Consider the following 19,962-nt stretch of genomic DNA (forward strand, 5'->3'; position numbering starts at 1 on the left):
AGCGGTGTGAAGTAGCACAACATGAAAATCCTCAGACACAGTAGAAATACCTCAAAATTGTACTTTCGTGCAGTATTTGAGTAAATGTACTTTGCAGCACTGGGATGAAGGACGAGAACTTTGAAAACATGAATTTGCTTCGTTATTGTCAGCTGGCCTTTAGCCGACCAATAAAACCGAGTACTTTTCTGCAGGTTATTTTTGTTGTTGTTGACTTTTTTATCTGAATTTATCATATTTTTGTTGTATTTTGTCATCTTTACTCAACCATAAATATAAATGAAGTCCAGCATTAAAAAGCAGTGAACTGTCCCTTTTACTCCAGAAACCAGCAGAGGGAAGAGCTGCCCTTTGTTTTCAAACCAAACTTTATTTATCTTCAGGTGCATTTCGTAACACAGTTTCTATACTTTGGCAGGTATAGAGGCAGATTAGAGCTCCAAGGTTCTTCACTGAGAATGAATCCTCTTTTTGAGCACAAGTATCTTGTGTTTAAATTAACAGCACATCCACACGTGTCCGACAGTCTGAGTGTAACATCCAGCATTAAACACTGTTCAGCCGTAACACGGCGACACGATCAACAACGACTCCTTTGGTATAAAAACATTCCGATCAATAAATCGATCAATAACTAATCAGAAATATAAATATTGAACTTTATATAAAAAATTTAAATATGTTCTCAAATTAAATAGATGAATAAATAAACGTATAAAAGTTGTCAGGATCAAAGTTTGATAAATATGGCGAGCAGAAGCGGCGTCAGTGAGCAGCAGCTTCGTCTGTCGAGTTCCTCGGCTGGATGCAGAAATCCTGCAGGTACGTGAACAGGATGTCGATCTCTCCCACCGCTTTGACGAGGCCTCGCTCGCCCCCCATCTGAAACACACGGAGGGAAGGATGTCAGCCACACATCTGCAGCGACACACACCGCCCACACACACCGTCCTGCTGCCACAAACACTCGCTACAGCACCGAATGTGGATTCATCCGCCGCTGAAAATAGTCCCAAACAAAAGCTCTGGTTCCTCCTGTTTGTGCGATAAACTGCAGCGAGCAGCTGTTTGAGGAAACTACTGCCGGTGTGACTGTCTGTACTTCTGTTTCTCTGAATTTATATACTTATATACTGTTGTTTTCATTAGCCATCGCTCTGCTTTCTCTGATCTATGGACTGAAACACAAAGATGTTCATCTTATTGTCACATAAAACAAAGAAACTCTGCGAATCATCAGGTCTGAGAAGCTTTCTGGTATTTTTGCTTAATTAATGAATGAACTGATCAATTTAAACTTCAGCCCAACTGAATGCATCTTGAAGGCAAATCTGCTGAATAAGATCAGGGAGAACTAATTGATTTCATATTTCAGCTCTAGTCGACAATATGAGAAAATAGAATAACAGCAGATGGTTTCATATAAATAAATGGTCGGTTTTTATATGAAATATAAATAATTCTTGACATACTGTAAGGCCGTGTATGGATATGAAGCATAGTTTAATAAAGTGTCATTATTGTCAGGAGACAGGTTTCTGTATTTTAGAATGAATTATTTATGTCACGACTCCTAAAGCCCCAAAACAAAGACAGCAGCCACAGCGGCTCTGTGCCTCTGTACCAAACTCTGCTTGAAAAAAAGACATTTATTGTGACGACCTAACTGGAGCAGCCTTATCGGTTAATCTTACCCTGGTGAGCTTCCTGCGAAACTCCACGGTGTGCTGATGGTCGTGGTAATGCGTCACATTCTGGAGAGGCAGACAGACACTGGAGGTTAGCTGTTATCACTTCAATCTATTCTCACTCTGTGTGTGTGTGTGTGTGTGTGTGCGCACTTTCCCTGACTTTAACCACTGAAAGTCATTATCAATTTTATGATAAACCACACGGCCACCACACACACCCACACACACACTCCAATAAACAACAAGACAGAATAAATAAGTCTACTTCTTTTTCTTTTCTCTGTTTGTGAGTTGCAATGATTTTAGCTTTGATCACTAACGGACTCATTATCATCGCTAACCGTCCATCTTACTGAATCTTAAAAGAACTGTTCCACATTTTAGGAGATACGCTAATTCGCTTTATTGCTGAGTGTTAGATGAGAAGATTGATACTAGTCTCGCAGTAAAAATGAAGCTACAACCAGCAGACGGTTAGCTTAGCGTAGCATAAAGACTGGATGCGGCTAGCAGTGGAAGCACAAGCGTAAAACAAAGTCCAGTCCAAGAAGTAGTCCGGCACATAAACCCCATAAAACTGTACACTTCATAGCTGTTTCCATGCTAGCCGTTCTTTATGCTAAGCTAAGATAACCGTCTGCAGGCTCTAGCTTCACATTAAGCACGCTGGATGCAAACCCGGCGACACTCACGCAGCCATGAGCCTGCAGGTCCTCGCTGACCCGGGTCAGGTCGATCTTCAGCCTGTGCATGTGAGGATGGTCGTCGTCACGGCGATGCAGGATGTTGTTCAGGTAGAAGTCGAGGATGTTGGCGTGGAGGCAGCAGATCTTCATGTGGTCCTGGAGGAGGTGGGGAGGTCAGAGGTCAGGTTGGGTTGGGAGAACGTCACCTGAATGTTGTTCTAACGGGACTCTGAGGTTGTTCTCACCTGGGAAGTGTTGACTCTGGGCATCAGTCTGGTGCTGGAGTCACTGTGCGTCTGCTGACTCTGAGCCTGAAGACACCGAAAACCAGATTACGATCACATATTAACAGGATGTCTGCGGCGACATCGGAGACGTCAGCAACACGATAACATTAGTGCCAAAGCAAGCAGTACTTTGCCGCAGTACAGTGTTAAACTACAATTCTTAGTACTTCACAGACAAGTATTGCACTCTTTACTTCACTACAGCTATTTGACAGCTACAGTTTTAAAATGTGATATGTTTATAAAATATGAAGCATTTTTACAGATTAAACCACAAAGCAGCAGATAAAGTAGTTAAAGTAGCTTCACCAACTGCTCACAGGTTCAGGGATAAATAGTAATAATCCAATCATACCATAGATAATGTCCTTTGACCTCTAATTAAAGTTGATTAATGTAAAAAATTGAATTTGTCTAACAAACATTTTAATTCAGACTTTAATTCAGGATGTGTCTGATTAGCCAGATGTAGCTAACGGGTTAAAGTTAGGAACACTTGTTTAAAGTGAGGACTCACGTGTTGTGACACTTCCCAGACAGCCTGGTACGTCTCCGGGTTTCGTAGCGGCTGGCTGAGCGGCCGGTCGACAGGGTGCGCCGCCACCTGCTCGGCCCAGCCAATCAGAAGCAGCGGCAGGAGAACCAGCGTGGCGACGGCCGGACGGAGGAAGGAGACGAGCGTGGCGAGCTTCATCGCTGAGATAAACGATGTTAATCCTTTCAGGGTGAGGAGAGAGTCAGAGTGTTTTCACCTGCGGGACAGAAACAGATCAGAAACTCTAACAAACTGTTTCCTGCTAAACTTCTGCAGTGAAACATGAAAGTGTTCAACGAATCAGCTGCTGAGTGCTCACCTGTGAGTGGATGCTGCAGTGAAGACGTCTCCGTGCCCTCTCTCTTTATACAGATCAACCCTCCGCCCCCTCTGCAGAAATATAGGACAGATAACCATCGAAAAAACCCCAACACACACACACACACACACACACACACACACACACACACACACACACACACACACACACAGGTCACTGCGGAGCTGGTGTGTGTTTACTGTCACTTACACAAAGAGGAAATTAACTGTCAGTCAAGTTGTGACGACAAACTCTAATAATGTTTGTCATCAATTTGCTAAAAGAGCATTTTAATTGTACTTCTGCAGTGACATCATTTCCTCTTTTGTGTGTGTGTGTGTGTGTGTGTGTGTGTGTGTGAATGTGTGTGTACTCCCTGGTAGGGCTGGAAGTCCACTTTGTTATATAAACTTTCCTTGAACAAAAGAAACTTGTGCAACCAGCTCGTGGCAGCAGCTCTGCTCCGATCAAATGTTCATTTATTTCATATTGTGAAACACTGAAAACAGTGTCATCATGTTTAATCTCAGGCCACTTCAAATGAACAATAATGTGTGTGTGAGGATTTATAGTTAGAGGAAATAATTTTGTAATATAAATCATTTAGAATTCGTGTTTTCAGCTGCAAATATTAATAATATATATAATATTTTTGAAGAGATTTCAATAATCTGGAACCCAACTGACAACAAGCTGCCTCAAACAACCAACCACACAGATACAGAAATAGAAACAGAGAACGATAACTGCTCAGAAACATTATTGATTAGTGAAGCTGTTTATTAAAAAAAAAAATACAATCTCAAGCTGCAGTTCCTTTAAAGGGCAACTACATGATGATTGAAGTGTATGGGAAAAGCTGCCTCTCCAGAAATCCAGAATTAATGTATTTTTCACACAGCTTTTAATTCTTTGTGATATTTGTTAGCATGTTAGCATGCTAATGTCTGCTAATTACTAAATACGAGCACAGCTGAGGCTGGTGAGCGTGTCATTGGTTTTTGCACAGAATTTCATGCTAATCCAGCCACCAGTTCTTGAAATATTTCAGTCTGGACCAAAGTGCTGGACTCACCGACATAGAGGCATAAAGCCATGCTGCTAGCATTGTACGTGTAGTGTAAAATTTGTGATAATAGCCACTTTAAGATAATTGACAATGCCGATCCCTGGACTACTGGCAGGGAAGCAAATAAATAAGGAATGAAAAATGACCCAGGATTGACCCCTGGGGGACTCCACGACAGAGCAGTTTGACCGGAATCAGTTACGTCAGTTACGTTCAGTGATATTATGGTAATGTTTGCGCCTGTGAGGCCATAATGGAAACGCCCACTCTGCTTATTGATGCCAACACAGAAACGTCAGTTCATTCTCTCTCCGAGCTTTTCAGCATCAGCATTTTCCTGTCAGGATTTTCCTGTTGGAATTTTCCTGGCAGTTATTTCCGGGCGTGAAGTGAGGTATCGAGTGGCCGGGTCCTTTTTAAAATAAATTTCTCATTTATTGTGTTGGATGTTGGTGTGTGAATCCCTCGAGACTGATAGCACGATTAAAGGCTTTACAGCTAGAATGGAGCTGTCATCAGCTGACACCTCAGACCTCCCGAAGGGGAAAAAAACATTTTTACTGTATTTACATGCAGCTTTTTACTCTGAATGAGCTCAATCTGAATTAAAATGCTTCAAGCCAACACCTCTGATTAAAAACAAATAATAGAATAATCTCATTTTGAATTGCTCACGTTTATTAGTCTCCCGTCTGTGGCAGCATTTTCTGATCAATCTGCAGCTTTTTGTACTGATGTTTTATTGGTTGTCATCAAACGTGGCGTTATATGCGTTGGACATCACTCGTGACACGTTGCAACATGTTGAACACTGCGAGGAAGAATCTGAAGAGGAACACCCAGTTAATGAAAAGGAAATAACTGCTGACGCAGACGATCTGAGAACTGAGCTGCTGGAAGATTTGACAGAAATCCCAACAGGAGATGTTGAGTCGAGCTCAGAGGATGTTTGGCTGTTTATTAATAATCAATCCAGTTCCAATATGTTTCATTTTCCATTTATTTGCTTATTTTATTGTAACATTTGTATTTGTGTACTTTTATTTGCTGTGCTGAACTTTTTTAAGCTTGTTCACTCTTTTGTTTTTCATCTTTCTGTCCTCTTTGAGCTGTGTGGCTTCTTTTCCTGTGCAAGTACATCGAGTGCAGGGTTTAATCTGGAGTTGAATTCCTTGTATGTGCACACATGCTTGGCCAGTAAAGCTGATTCTGGTTCGGTTTCATTAGTTGACATGACTTCAGCTTCATTTAGAGCTCTCAGAAAATTTAAATATGAAATGACAGAAACACTTTGATGGAGGAAAGATGTTTGAGTCGTTTTTCATTTGGTGTGAAGAATCCTTCCGAGACAGAAACTGAGATTTGAGGCTTTTAGGTCAGATAATAAAAACCTGAAGGACGACTTTATAAAACTTTTCAAAAGCAAAAAATCTAAAGCAAAAAATCTGAAAAAAACCCACAGTTACTGACTGAGGAATCCTATTCAAAGCCTTCTTTGCGAGGTCAACCACAGGCGATTGAAGGATTTAGTTTTTTCCTCTCTGTGTCGTCACTCTGAGCGAGCCGGACTTTCGCACATTAAGCTGAGGTGACAGCAGAGCTCACGCCCTCTCGCCGCCTCAGCTGTACACTGTTTGCTCTGACCTGCATATCGTTACGAGGGGAATTCACAGTGAGCTGGTTCAACAGTTCATACCTGGCTGCCGGTGTGTGTGTGTGTCGTGTGTTGTGTGTTTAAATAGTGTGTGTAGTGTGAGTCAGGTAATCTGTCCTCTTTGTCTGGAGGAAGTGGTGATGATGTTTGTTCTTCGTCCTCAGACCTGTGACATCAGCTCTTCATGATTTTTATTTAAAGAAGGACGCGGAGGGAAAATAGTAAACAGGAACTTTGTTGTTCCTGAATTTGTGAATTTCCAAATCAATAAAGCTGGTTGGAAAGAGAAAACAGCTGTTGAGGAACTTTTACTAATGAGTGCTGGAAAGTAACTGAGTACATTTACTCACATTCTTGAATAAATGTACTTAAGTTTGCAGGCAGGTATAGTACTTTTTACTGCACTGCAGACTCAGATTGATAACACAAATCATAGTCAGATAATACATTATGATGCCTTATTATATAAATAAAACTTTATTGATCCTGAGGGGAAATTCTCAAACTAGCCAGCAGTGTACGAAGTCATTAAGATGAGCTCCACCTTCACCAGCTGCAACATGAAAGTGATGAACACATGAACGCATCATTGATTATTAACCATTAATTAAATATATACTATTATGAAGTAGGTCATCTGCATAATGAGCACTTTTACTTGTACTAATACTGGTTTCATCACTGCACTCCTGACTCTTCATTAAAGCGCACAGCTGGACTCGTGTGGCTCCTGATGTTCACTGTTAACGTTTTCTGATATTTCTGCTGGAGGTGCAGAAACAAACAAACAAAAAGAGTTCATGGTTCAACTTCTGAAAAACCACATTTTTCTGAACAGACGTCGGCGGTGAGAAGAGTTAAAGTGTGTCTGTTCACGTCGTGTCTGTAATGACATCAAAATCAAAAATGAGCTGGTGTTTATGTCACTTTTATGACTTCATTCTCAGCAATCACACAGTGAGCAACATAATTAGAAAACACATAATTACTACAAACAAACATCTTTAACAAACTGCAGTGGAAAGATAATTATCATCACCTGACTTTCAACTATAAAAATAAACGATTCTTTCTATTAAAATTAATCTCTTACATCTATAAAAAATACATCAGTCCCACTAATTACTGTACAATGATTGATCCACTAAAACTCAAGCAAACAACACGCCGGTTTCCATAGTGACAACCGTGACCTGGCTGGGGTCAGAGGTCATCGCTTCCCCCAGAAGTCCTCTCGTCTCTTCTGAGCGCGCTCCAGCACGGCGGACGCCACAGAGCAGGAAGCTGCTGAACGCCACGACATCACTGACAGCCGGTTGTCTAGGCAACAGGAGGACAGATTTTTACAATTCGTAACAAAGTAAAATTGTGGGGGTTTTTTATTTTTTTTATTTTAATGTGCAGATAAGTTTTTAAATGTTCACCTTCATCAGAGCCGCAGCCTCCACCTGAACACTGCAGCTCCTTCAGCCTCACACCCAACTCACCTGAGGACACAGGTGACATGATTATATATCATGTCTACATTATTGATTAACACACACAGGGCTGGGTGGCGTGGATAAAATCTGTATCATAATCATGATAACATATATTGATATGTGATCAATGCTCTGGCAAACCAATTGATAAACTGATAATCAAACAGAAATATCTGCAGATCAGAATGAAAGAGGCTTCAGTCCTGCAAGCTGCTCTGTGGGGCTGTACTTTGAGCTACATGCTAATACCACCATGCTAACATGCTGCTGTTTAGCAGGTATGATGTTTATCATTTCAGCATGCTAACAGTTGCTAATCATCACTAAACACTGGGCTGTAAAGTTCACCCACATAATCAAATAATGCTGAGTTAGTTACTTTAAAAGTTAATGGGACGCACATTATGCTAAAGTTAACTTTTATTTTCAGAGATAATACTGGACTCAACTGGACATACTGCTTCTTTGACCTGATGGTGGCGCTAGATGAAACATCAGAAGATTATAATTCATCCTCTGGTGAACATGTCAATCAATCAGGGAGGATCACCGATCGATAATGAAACTGAGGCTCACCGTTGTGCTGGAAGTCGGGGTGTCTCAGAGTGCCTTGAATACAGTGGGGGGCTGGAACCAGAGGGGGCGGGGCTACTGGGGGTTGAGGCGTTCGCTTCGTCCTGATTGGTTTAGAGGGAGGACTGGCAGGTGGTTTGTGGTCGGGGGAGGAGCCAGAGGAGGAATGGTGGGAGTTATTATCTGGCCACGCCTCCTTCTGTTTGACAGGCACAGTGACTGAGGTCTCCGCCCCTGCTGCCATGGAAACGGCCGACCCAGACCTCTGAATGCAGAAACAGTCACCGCAGTGTCACAACACAACTCAACACAACACATATAATATAGAACAATTAACTGTGACATGTTTCAGTGTAAACTACCTGTTGTTTGGATGGAGAAGGTTCATCACTGAGCTTCAGTTTTCCCACCAGTATAGCGCCTCCTGGAGGGCAAACAGAGGTCAGAGGTCACAAATGATGAAGTACATTTTTCAGGAAAATGCCTGAAACGTTTCATGAGCTGAGCTTCATTTTTCACTTTTGCTGCAGTGAAGTGAATTATCGAAGTGTTGGCGGGACAAAACACGACACGTGAAGCTGTCACACAGCTGGTTCATCGTGACTGTGATGTGGATTAATCATCAGGAAATAATCAGCAGATTGATCCAGAATGAAAAGAATCACTAGTTAAAATGAAGCTCAACCAGCTCCAACAGTAAAATCCTGCTTTGAAATGAACGACTGAGTCACAGTAATCTGATGAGATCAGAGAGAACAGGAGAACAGATAGAACAGGAGAACAGTAGAGGAGGAGAACAGGAGAACAGTCACAGGGACGTTTTACTGCACTCAGTACTTTTACTTTAATACCTGATGTAACATTTTACTGATTATACACTTTTACTGAAGTAACACTGTGGTATCAGTACTTTCACTGCAGTGATGTGATGCAAATACTCCTTCCACCACTGGAACTGTGTGTGTGTGCGTGTGCGTGTGTGTGCGTACGTGTGTGTGTGTGTGTGTGTGTGCGTACCAGTGGCAGGTGTGGTGAGGTCATGGTGAGTTCTCTGAACAGGAAGCATCTTCAGCCTTGGAGTTGGTAACCTTCCCTCCTCCTCCTCCTCTCTAAACACACACAGTTTCAACTTTCTGAATTAAGAAAAAACATGAAATATGATTTTTTGTTCGCCTGCGTGGCGCAGAAATACGATCACGTCGGCGTGAAGACAGACTCTGCTGTGCTCTCTCACCACACATTCATCACACAGTCTGACACAGAATAAAACTGTGACGGCTGCTGTCACACCGTCTGAAGGCGTCTGTACTTTGCTGTTCCACAGGCTGGAAATCTATCCAAATATATTCAAGCAAACCATAACGAAACTAACTTCTGATGAAGATTAGATTGTGTGACAGAAAATTAGAAAATCAATCAGTCATTTTTTTTAACTATAAAGGTTTTGTTGTTTTGGCTGTAACAAAAATTCAGAGAGTAAATTTAAAAAATGCCCAAAAATGAATTTAAAAAGATGAAATGTTTGTTTGTTTTTTAGACAAATCAGAGTCAGAATCATTGAGTGTTTCTGGGTTAATATGTTCATGTGAAACAGGAAGAGTTTGACTCAAAGACTGAAGTGAAGACAGACACGTACTCGTCTGTGTGCTCTTCTTCTTCTGCCCAGGCCGGACGGCGTCCTGCAGGAGGACTCTGAGGGGTTCGTGCTTTTATCTGTGAGGTTTTGTTCATCTGGTGTGTTTGTCCTGAACCCACCACAGACGACCTCCTGCTGGAGTTACTGGAGTTACTGGAGTTACTGGAGTTACTGGAGTTACTGGAGCGGCTGAAACGAAACACAGGCAGAGCTTCAGAAAAGAGCTCAGAGAAGTTCTGAGTTCAGAGAGGTTCTCCCTCCACCCCCCGCGTGGCTCACCTGGCCAGGTCCAGGGCCTCCACACAGGAAGCGCTGCGGCTGTTTGGATGACGGCGGGGCTCAGACGTCAGGCGGGGGGTGGGGGGGTCTGTAGCTGAGTCTGTGGTGTCTGTTGGCTCCCACAGAGGGTTGTGTTCAGACAGCAGCTGGCTCAGATGGTGTCTGGAGAAGTTCGTGCCCCAGCCTCGACGGCGGTACAACGAGGCCTGCCGCCTCAGCTCCTTCACCTGGACGGCAGCAAACAGCAGGTCTTTACACGACTTTCACCAAACAGACTCGAGAAGAACGAATTAAAGTCAGAACCCAACAGTCTGCACGATACCTGAGGTGAGAGGGACACGTTTCAAAATCTAAGATTGTAGAATAACCAATCAACATGAAGGATCTTCCTCCTTTGTGCCTGATTGACGCAGTTTCTGTCGAATTTCCAACCGAGTCACCGCTCGGCCACATCTGAACACAGATTCATCTCATTCAGTCTGACTTCCAGTTTCTGTCACATGACCAATAAAAAGTGAGCGTCATCGCGTTTCAGAGTTTCCTGCGGTGTCGCAGCGATCCGGTGACAGTCGTCTGTATGTTCATGCTCACGCTGTGAGCTTACTTTTAATGGTGTTTGCCAACGAATACAGGCTAAAAACAGGCTCCAGCCGCAGCCCGCGGCTCAACTGACCGACACCACGGCAGCATTACACTTCATGTTGGAACAGACGAGCAGCAGGTTTGATGCAACGTGTCTTTGCTTCATGCAGGAAACAACACAGAGCCTCCGTGAAGCTGTCCGTCAGTCACTGCTGCATTAATAAAGCTCTGAGTCTGAAAACATCTGCTTCAGTCTGTAGCCAAGTTTCACTTCACTCTTCCTCTCTTTCACTCACTCGCTCACCTCATCCTGCTCTTTTTAGACTGGATGAGAAACTGACAACATAACGGAAAGGTCAATAAACACTACAGCAAACTCTCCTGCACTCAGCTCTTATTGATGCTAACAGCCGCTATGCTTAATGTGTGACTGAATGTGTACGCTGCTGGAGCAGCCTCAAAGTTTGTGTTAGAAAGTTCTGCAGTAAACCATTAGTTTGCAGACACCGTCCAGCTTCTCACATGTGAGGATTTGCTGATTTTCTCTTTCATTTAACCTGATGAAAGTCTTCGTCTCGGCCTGTTTGACCTCTCGTTGGACACAGACGTTTGTGGTTCCCAGAGGTTGATTCTTGGTGACTTCCTGATCTTTCCTCTGGTGCCACCATGAGGTCACATTTTAGTCTTTGGTGAGAGACGGTGACCACTCACAGAGCTTCACTGAATGATTGTAAAGCAATAAAGTGCTAATAAAAAGACTCAGAGGCTGCAGGCGTGCTGACTCGTCACTGAACTGAAGAGCTGACAGCTCACAGTTCGCCCTGACCCACATCAAGTGTTTAGCTGCTCAAACACCTGCCAAATGAGCTGAAGCTGAAGCGGAGCGAGGGAGGATGAAAACGTGCAGAAGCCATGTTGTTTTGTTGCATGTGACTGACTGAGGAGCCAGCGCACGTGTCGACACAGCAAATACGCCGAGATAGGAAACGCTGAATTACAAGATTTATGAGAAGACATGAGTTAAAAAGGTTTTCCATTTTATTTCTGCTGTCGAATCAACTCCGCCTCGAAACGAGTTCAATTTAAGGACAAATCATTCAGTCGCACTCTGCTCGACTACTCTGATCCTGTTATTTGTTGCAGCCTTTAGAAAAGCTCAGGCTGGAGAGTCTGATGACCCTGACGGTAGCCTGAGCCCGACCCCGGTCTAAACCCTGGATAACCCCGGCCCTCGACGCCGACTGCCAATCTGCTGAAGGAGCCTGTGAAGGTTTTGTCATTTCCTCTGAACATACGGCGCCTGACGTCAGCTCACAGCTTCCCTCCACACACTGAAACTCTTCACAGGCCAGAGTCACCGCGGGGACGGAAAGTTAACCGGACGATTGCACGCCCACAGACTCATTCACTTCATTTACCTAAAAGAGATCGTGTGCAATTACAAAAAGCTGCAGCATCGTTAGATTAAACCTGCCGTTGGCTCCATCGGGACAAACTCACGTTGAGCATGTGTGCACATGTCAAGAGCAAAAAGCTGCTGAACGTCACAAAAACGCACTCAGCTGGCTTTTCGTTCGGTACATCAGGCTGAAAGTAAGGAGGTCTAATACATAATCATCAGTTTCTGTTCAATCAATGAGGGCAGGAGGCAGCAGCTTTGTTTCAGAAGCTGGAGCAGGGTTGTTTTGAGGTTGTTCAACCACATAAAAGCAGTATCAATGCCATTTATTTACATATATTTAGACGAATTATCAATTTACAATGAATGCACTGATCCTGTAAATGATGTTTGGTGTCATTAAAGAGCACGAACATCTGTCACAACAATATAAAATAAATCAATAAGTCTAAATCCTTTCAGGCTGAAACAGTATAAATCACTGAAGCACACTGTACTGTACCTCACAAATACAATTACACAGGACCGCTTCTAAAATCTGCAGATTTCATTTAGAAAAGTCGAAAAGCGTCATTTTGCAGAAGCGGCTGCCCCCCTCCTCAGAGACACTTTCCACAAGAGTGGTGGGAATGTACCTGTGTGTATGTGACTAACAGTGAGTTGTTTCCCTGAAGTGAAGCTCTGTGGTTTCACCGCTGACACTCAGCACTCGGGTTTTCCATCAGCAACACACACAAACACTCACAGTTTAACGAGCAGGCATTGCGCAAATCCGCAGAATACCACTTCAATCAAAGTGATCAGGGGCAGACTGATCAGTCAGATCAAACGGTTTCAGGTTTTAGTGTCAAAGTGCTGCAGCGTTTAATTCTGGCAAATAAAAAGGAAATGGGTCAAATCTCTCGTGAAGATCATGATAACCACAAGAAAAAAGTGAAATATTGTCAACAAATCCAGTGAAAAGATCAAAACCAACACTGAATGTGTCTATTAACAATGACTGAGTGTGTGACAGGCTGATAGATCCTCCTCTGAGCCACAGAGCTCCATTAAAACACATCAGGGAGCCTCACACACGCTCCTTCATCACCATGAACACGATTAATCCGCCGCTGAAAATAGTTCCCAACAAAAGCTCTATTTCCTCCTGTGAAATATAAAGCTTCTTCTATATTTCTCAGGAGTGTGCTGCCATTTTTCCCGATGATATGAGACTGTTCACACCTGCCACCACCCGGATTCACCAGATCAAATCCTTTCACACTGTTTCGCATAGTTTGGTTTCCATGTTTGAGCTGTGTAGCTGAGCAGCTTGTTAGCAAACGAGACAAATATCAAAATCAGATTTTTGAGTTGTTTGGAGTATTTTCTCTCTTTAAGCTAGGCTTCCAGCATCCATGCTAAGCTAGGCTTAACATGACCTGGACCTTCTTCTGTACCGATAAGAAACTTCTCATCTGACCTGCAGCTTGATTAATAAAGACAGTGAGTGACCCCGTCCATCATTATGAGGCATGTTGAGCAACGCTGACCTGAGGGGTGTCGCCGTCCACAGCTCCGCCTTCCTCCGGGATCCTGCAGAGAGGAGAACGAAAGCTGGACTCATACTCTGTCAACATCCTGTCAGACAGACAGACGACTTCATAAACGCGATGAACTCACAATACACGATAACACAGAAACACACGAGCACAGACACACACCTGCGTCCTCTCTGCACCTGAGGAGGAGCAGAAGGGGGCGTGGGGGAGGCGGGGACATCATGTTTGGGGTGGGGCTTCTTTTCTGACTCCTCCCTCCTCTTTCTGTTGGTCTGGAGAGACAAAGGAAGGAGGAGGAAAGACAAACATACATCTCAGCGGCTCGAACATGAGAACGTTTATCATTACTAAAATAATTAAGTGATTATCAAAAAAGTTCCAGATAAATTTTATGATGATGGACAGTTAGTTGATGGTCGCCAACTAACTGCTGCAGATCTAAAGACAATTTAATGTGTTGTTTTATGATTCAAAGATTTAACAATAAAGGTAAATAAGTGTGTTAATAATGCAACAACTTGAGAATACCATGACTGTAACACGGCTCAGGAGGGACTTTTATTTCCTGGTCAGTGTTGGTCACATGTTGTCTGAAGAGAGTTATTGATCTATTTCTTATAGAAAGCCAAATATGTGATGTCACTTCCTGTCTAGCCTCTGTAGCTCAGATCTCTTGTTTCTTTCATCGGTCCACTTCAGAATTTTATATTAGAAACTGAAACCTTTGTGAGTTTAACTAAGTTAACCAACAATTTCTTTGCAAGCACAGAAAACCTACAGCTCCCATGAAAGAACTACAAGCATGGAGTGCAGGTCATTGTAGCTTCTGTGAAATTAAAATCATTTTTCGTTCGCTTCTCTCTGTCCTGCTGTTATTAAAGACTGTCTGAACTGACCACGACTGAACTAACTGGACTCGCCTCTTCTTATGGGAAATGGTGTTTGATAAAGGCAGCCAATGGACAGATATATTACATAAACTATGATATTTAAATGATATTAGACGACATACTCCTGAGAAAGACTCTGTTCCAGGGCTGGATGTTTAGTTATTGGTGTTGTTATAAATGTCAAAGGGATTCTGAAGGAGGTTTGGGACCAGGACCCAGAAGTTCTGGTTTCACTTCAGCTCTCTGTTATCCATAGAAATAACTCGTCCTGAGCTCTTTAGTTCAACCTCACTGTTGCTGTTTAATAAGGTGCATTCATTTAGAATGTAAAGGTGACCAATCAGACTGTCCGGTCACCGAAGGTTAATCCACACCTGCCAACCAATCAGAATTTAGAATTTATGTGGATATAAATAAAAAATAAATCAGCGCACAAACTTTTTAAAATTCCTGGCAAAACCAGGACTGCAGCTGAACACAAGAGAGTAAAAGGAAAGAGTACAAATATAAAGTGTGACATAAAAAGTATTTTTCAGCCACACTGAAGCTTAGAATATTACAGTACAAATTCAAGTATCCTGTGTTTGTATGACAGGACAGAAAAGTCAACAGCAGGGGGCAGTGGTCGGTCATTCCAGACACAAGTTAACTGTCAGTGTGTGTGTGTGTGTGTGTGTGTGTGTGTGTGTGTGTGTGCAGTATATACCATGTGTGTGTGGAACAGTGGGATCCTCTGATGTTCCAGATGTTTCCGAAGGCGGGGCTCAGTGGGTGGGACCTGACCCAGGAAGCTCCGCCGATACTCCGTTTCCATGGAAACAGGGTTCTTCTTAAAGGGGGGCACAGACCTGCTGCTGGAGTGGAGTAACTGCAGGGAGGGTCAAAGGTCACTTTGATACGAATCAATAAAATCAAAGAGCAATGCAGTGACACAGTGAATGGCTCATTAAAGCCCATTCATGACTCATCAGCTGAGTCATCACTTACATCAGTAAGAACTAAAGGCATCAGTTACTCTTCAGTGACGTTAAACCAGCAAATAAATAGTTTACCTCCACCTAGTGGACAAACCGCTGCACTACAGGTCTTAAAACTACACTCACTGGTCAGACAGTACTGCTGCTGCAGCAGGTTCACAGTAATACAGTTCTTAGCAGTATTCAGTATTGCAGCCTGACAGCCTGTACAGTACATACATGTTTGATAGCAAGCACTCGTCTTCTTCCTCAGCTTTGTTGGAGCATTGCTGTGTTTGTCAGTGTTTGTGAGGACATAAACTGTCGCAGGAACACCCCCGCAGACAGTCAGTATGGATTTCATATGTGGTAGTGGTATATTAGGTAGTATTTGGTATCATGTGGTAGCATTACCCAGTGCTCAGTTTGGTTATACTGTACCTGCTCCACTGTCAGTGTAAATAGAACGTGGTAGTATTTGTACATATTAGTTAGTAGTGTACCTGATCTGCAGTCAGTATTGGTGAAGCAGTGGCTGCAGGTTTCTTCCAGCTGAACTGTCTGTGGTACTCTGACCTTTGACTTCCTGACCTTTGACCTCCTGACCTTAGCCCTGCCCTCCACCGCAGAGCATGATGAACCTGCAACACGGGATGGAGGCAACACTGTCATTGACATTTTCAATTCAGGTATATTTTACAGAGAGACACACCTGTGGTGGAGGTACGAACTCAGTTAATCAGTACGTTTTGGCTCACCTCATTGGCCGAGGGCTGCTGTCCATCGGGTGCTGCTGTCACAGGCGGACTGAGCTGTGGCTGGCTGTCAGTCTTGGAGGGGCGGGGCTTCACTGGGGACACAAAAACAGCAGGTGCACCAACCAGGACATTAAGGTTCAACCAGGACAGAATCTGGACAGAAGCGGTCCAGAAACAGAGGGTGTCATAAGTCGTTACATTTTAAGACCCCCTGAGACAAAACAAAGAATTAAGATGTGTGTAAGTAAGAAGATAATGAATGCAGAGTTATGTGACATGTGTGTACCAGATTTTCCAGCAGCTCCTGGTTCTACTGATGGTCCTGGGTCAGCAGCAGGTCGTGGTCCTGCTGGAGGTCCTGGGTCTGCAGCAGGTCGTGGTCCTGCTGGAGTTTCAGGCTCTGCAGGAAAACCAGGGTCTACACTGGCTCCAGGAGGTGTTGGAGGTTTTAGCTCCTTCCTGTGGGCTGAGTGACTTCTAGAGGCTGGTAATGAAGAGGTGGAGAAGAAGGAAGACATTTCAAGAACGCCTTATTAGCTTACATAGGATGTTAACATACTAACATGCTAAACAGCCGCTTTCTTTGCTATTTTAATGTCATAATTTCATGCATGTTATCATTAGATATGACAGATGTATCTTAACATATTAGCGCTGTTAGCTTCACAAACTGCATGCTAGCAGGGTCACATGTTAACTGTCCACCTATTAACTAGCTCATACTAACTAAGCTCAAAGCACAGCTGAACCTGAGAGCAGCTGATGCTGCTGATGGGTACACTTGTGAGCCAGCCGTGCCCGACAGCTCTGAAACATCCTACGACTCCCACCATACACATGATAAACCTGCTTCATAACAGTACTTTAATAACTTGATTGCGTTCTTGTGGTTCCAACTAGAATGTCTTTATGAGAAGATTCTTATGAGTTTGTGATGAAGACTTCCTACCAGCAGGGGGTGCTGTTCTGTGTGCATGAGGAGTCAGCTGAGCGAGGGTGTGCTGTGGATCGGCTGGACAAAGCAGAGAGCTGCAGGACTGAGCAAGACCACCAGGACTGAGCTTCTTCCGGCGCTGCAGACCTGGTTCTCTGGTGACACCTGAGAAAAAAAGATGTCAAGACTTTTAGAGTAATCATGATCAAATTGTTTGTTTTTCTTCTCTTCATTATTTGTAGATCAGCACTGGCTTTTGTGGAGAAATATGTTTTGTACTGAAGTCTTCAAATATCATCTCAGCCGTTTTCATTGGTGAGGTGAGAAACTTGATGTTAGAGCTGAAACTTTTAAATCATCTCAAAATGTATTTGATGGTTATTTGTGTGTTAATTTCGACAAGTAAGTCAAAGTTCCAGGATGTTGTAACGAAAACTAACTCTTCTGTATCTGGAGCATGTTCAGGCTAAAGTTGGTCCAGTCCTCCTGTCCAATCAGAGCTCACACCAGGGTTCTTACCCATCTGATCTGAGCGCAGGCCAGCCAATGGAGCGCAGCGCTGAGGAGACACACTTCTGGACCGGGAAACCCTGTAGCTCCTCTGGTATTCACTCTGACACTGAAACAAATACACAAACATACAAAGACAGTTGTTTTTCATGGCTAAAACAAAACCCACGGAACTTCATTTTAAATTGAAGTGGACAACAGAGTGTTTCCTGAGATACAAAATATGTCAGAGTAAATTTAAATGATGTGCTAATAAAATGATGCAAAAGATACATCAATAATGAAAATAATTGTAGCCCAGAATATCACAAATAATGGCAAATGTCCATCAAAATTTCTCCAAAGAAGAAAGCTAAATGATAATCAGTACAAATCATATCACAAATTAATCATTAATTTAATAACTAATATCAATAACGGAGTGGCACTGATGATGCTTCACTTATTCTAATGTCAATAGTAGTTATAACAGTAACTCTAAAGATAGTTGTTATTGTACTGACAGCTGAACGTTAGCTCACACAGACAGTCAATCTGAAACTGATTAGCTGGATTAGCTCATTACATCATTAATCCTGACTGTGCAGTCTCGTGCACGGTTCTGTCCTGTACACCGGGTCAGACAGGTCATCTAAAGCTAAAGCTAAAAGTAATTTGCTTCCTACCAGTTCATCAATCTTGCACGAACGAGCTAGTAAGCTACGGTCGTTAGCATTAGTTTGTGTGGCTAACCTGTTGTTCATGCTAACACCTGTTGCATACCTTGAAGCGGACGGTCATGGCGCTCTCAACACTCACAAAACACCGCGAGAGGTCACTCCATTGTCATTATGCACCGACCTGAGTTTGTTAACTAGCTGGTTAATATCGTATAACTACCTAAGTAACATGACCAGCATGCTAACCAGCTGCTCCATTCTCCTTAGCTTCAGTTACGCCGCCGCCGTTGCCATGACAGCTCAGTCTTACGCATGCGCGTTAGTGCTAGACCAACGGATGAAGTGTTCCATCAAATCTTCAGCAAATTCTTCTCCTTCAGCAGACGAAACTTTAAAAAGCCTCTTAAATTAACTGGAAAATGCAGAAAGATGTAAACAGGCTGTTCTGAGCTCATCTATTTTATAGAATATGATGCATCGCTGTAGATTAAATCAGCCAACAGGATATAAAGTAGTTCAAATGAGCTCAACCTGAAACATCTACAGCAGTAAAATGCAGCATCCACATTCATGCAGCAGGAATATTAATCCACAAAAATCAGATATGATAGAGAAACACTGACAGGAACATTTTACTAATACATCAACACTTTTACTTTAAGTACTTTAAGTACATTTAGCCAATAAAACGTACTTTTACTTAACTAAAGGATCTGAATACTTCTTGCACCACTGATTTTTCACTGTTGGTTGATCAAAACAAGAAACTTAAAGATACCACTGTTGTAAATTACAATCTCCTTTTTTACTATGTTTGACATTTTTATAGACAAAATGATTAGTTGAGAAAATAACTGGCAGATTAATCAATAATGAAAGCAAGCATTATTTTAAGATCTATTAGGTGTGAACAGTTCATTTTTGATTTTGGAAAGTGATTTAACAAAATATTTCTTAGATTATTTTTGTCAAACTATTTTAACATTATTGTCATATACGGTCATTACATTCCATCAGTTGTTCCTTAAAACAAATCTTCCAGTATCTAACTCTGTACTGTTGATTTTCCGCTTATATTTCATTTGACATTCTGTTCAGTAACAAACTCTTTATAACTTTATACTTTGTTTGCAATGTGTAGATGTTTTATTTACTGATCTTTCTTGTGTTCCTCTCTGCCCTGGATTCATCCAACTTTCTTATTGATTACACTATAATCATACATTATACAAATTGAATATTGAATAATATACATTCTAACAAGAAATAAAATAAATACATAGTTTCTGCTGTGGTGTGATGTTAGAGGCTGCAGAATTTTACTCCGCCCTCTGGTGACTCCGCCACCAGAGGGCGACATGTGTCCATCTGTCTGTCTGTCTGTCTGTCGTCCAGAATGACTCCAGGTCGCAGGTTGCTGTTACAAAATTGCACCACTTTTATTCATTTAAGGCTTTTTAGTTTTTACTTTACATTTGGCTTCACCCCCCCTCCCCTCCCCCACCTCCCGCTGCTGCTGTGGG

The 19,962-nt window shown here is 42.6% G+C and overlaps 2 protein-coding genes across 3 annotated transcripts; both read right to left on the bottom strand.

Annotated features, from left to right (window-relative positions):
* Positions 1-390: 390 nt before the first annotated feature.
* Positions 391-3,529, bottom strand: LOC121625951 (interleukin-24-like). Its single transcript, XM_041964284.1, has 6 exons — positions 3,519-3,529; positions 3,182-3,416; positions 2,623-2,688; positions 2,384-2,533; positions 1,695-1,754; positions 391-882 (listed from the first exon to the last, which is right to left on the bottom strand). Exons 2-6 carry the CDS (start codon positions 3,356-3,358, stop codon positions 766-768), a joined length of 570 nt encoding a protein of 189 aa, XP_041820218.1. The 5' UTR covers positions 3,359-3,416; positions 3,519-3,529; the 3' UTR covers positions 391-765.
* A 3,203-nt stretch (positions 3,530-6,732) lies between these two features.
* Positions 6,733-18,759, bottom strand: mdm1 (Mdm1 nuclear protein). Of its 2 annotated transcripts, none has more exons than XM_041964132.1 (16): positions 18,543-18,759; positions 17,790-17,889; positions 17,286-17,435; positions 16,623-16,820; positions 16,337-16,428; positions 16,082-16,219; positions 15,329-15,490; positions 13,895-14,004; positions 13,724-13,766; positions 10,211-10,437; positions 9,932-10,120; positions 9,313-9,404; positions 8,658-8,719; positions 8,299-8,560; positions 7,666-7,728; positions 6,733-7,561 (listed from the first exon to the last, which is right to left on the bottom strand). In XM_041964132.1, exons 1-16 carry the CDS (start codon positions 18,558-18,560, stop codon positions 7,452-7,454), a joined length of 2,016 nt encoding a protein of 671 aa, XP_041820066.1. In that variant the 5' UTR covers positions 18,561-18,759; the 3' UTR covers positions 6,733-7,451. The 2 variants fall into 2 exon arrangements, with proteins under 2 accessions (XP_041820066.1, XP_041820065.1); XM_041964131.1 differs by having other exon boundaries at positions 13,724-13,811.
* Between the last annotated feature and the right edge of the window lie 1,203 nt (positions 18,760-19,962).

The sequence above is a fragment of the Chelmon rostratus genome, chromosome 22 (genome assembly GCF_017976325.1).
Source record: "Chelmon rostratus isolate fCheRos1 chromosome 22, fCheRos1.pri, whole genome shotgun sequence".
NCBI classification, from domain to species: Eukaryota; Metazoa; Chordata; class Actinopteri; order Chaetodontiformes; family Chaetodontidae; genus Chelmon; species Chelmon rostratus.

Coding starts and splice junctions, on each gene's coding strand:
- LOC121625951 (XM_041964284.1), bottom strand. CDS start 3,358: ATGAAGCTCGCCACGCTCGTCTCCTTCCTCCGTCCGGCCGTCGCCACG. Junction 2,534..2,622: donor CCAGAGTCAACACTTCCCAG/GTGAGAACAACC, acceptor CACCTCCTCCAG/GACCACATGAAGATCTGCTG. Junction 883..1,694: donor TTCGCAGGAAGCTCACCAGG/GTAAGATTAACC, acceptor CGTGTGTTTCAG/ATGGGGGGCGAGCGAGGCCT.
- mdm1 (XM_041964131.1), bottom strand. Junction 10,438..13,723: donor TGGACGGCGACACCCCTCAG/GTCAGCGTTGCT, acceptor GCTGCCGTCCAG/GTGAAGGAGCTGAGGCGGCA. Junction 8,720..9,312: donor CCTCACCACACCTGCCACTG/GTACGCACACAC, acceptor TTTGCCCTCCAG/GAGGCGCTATACTGGTGGGA.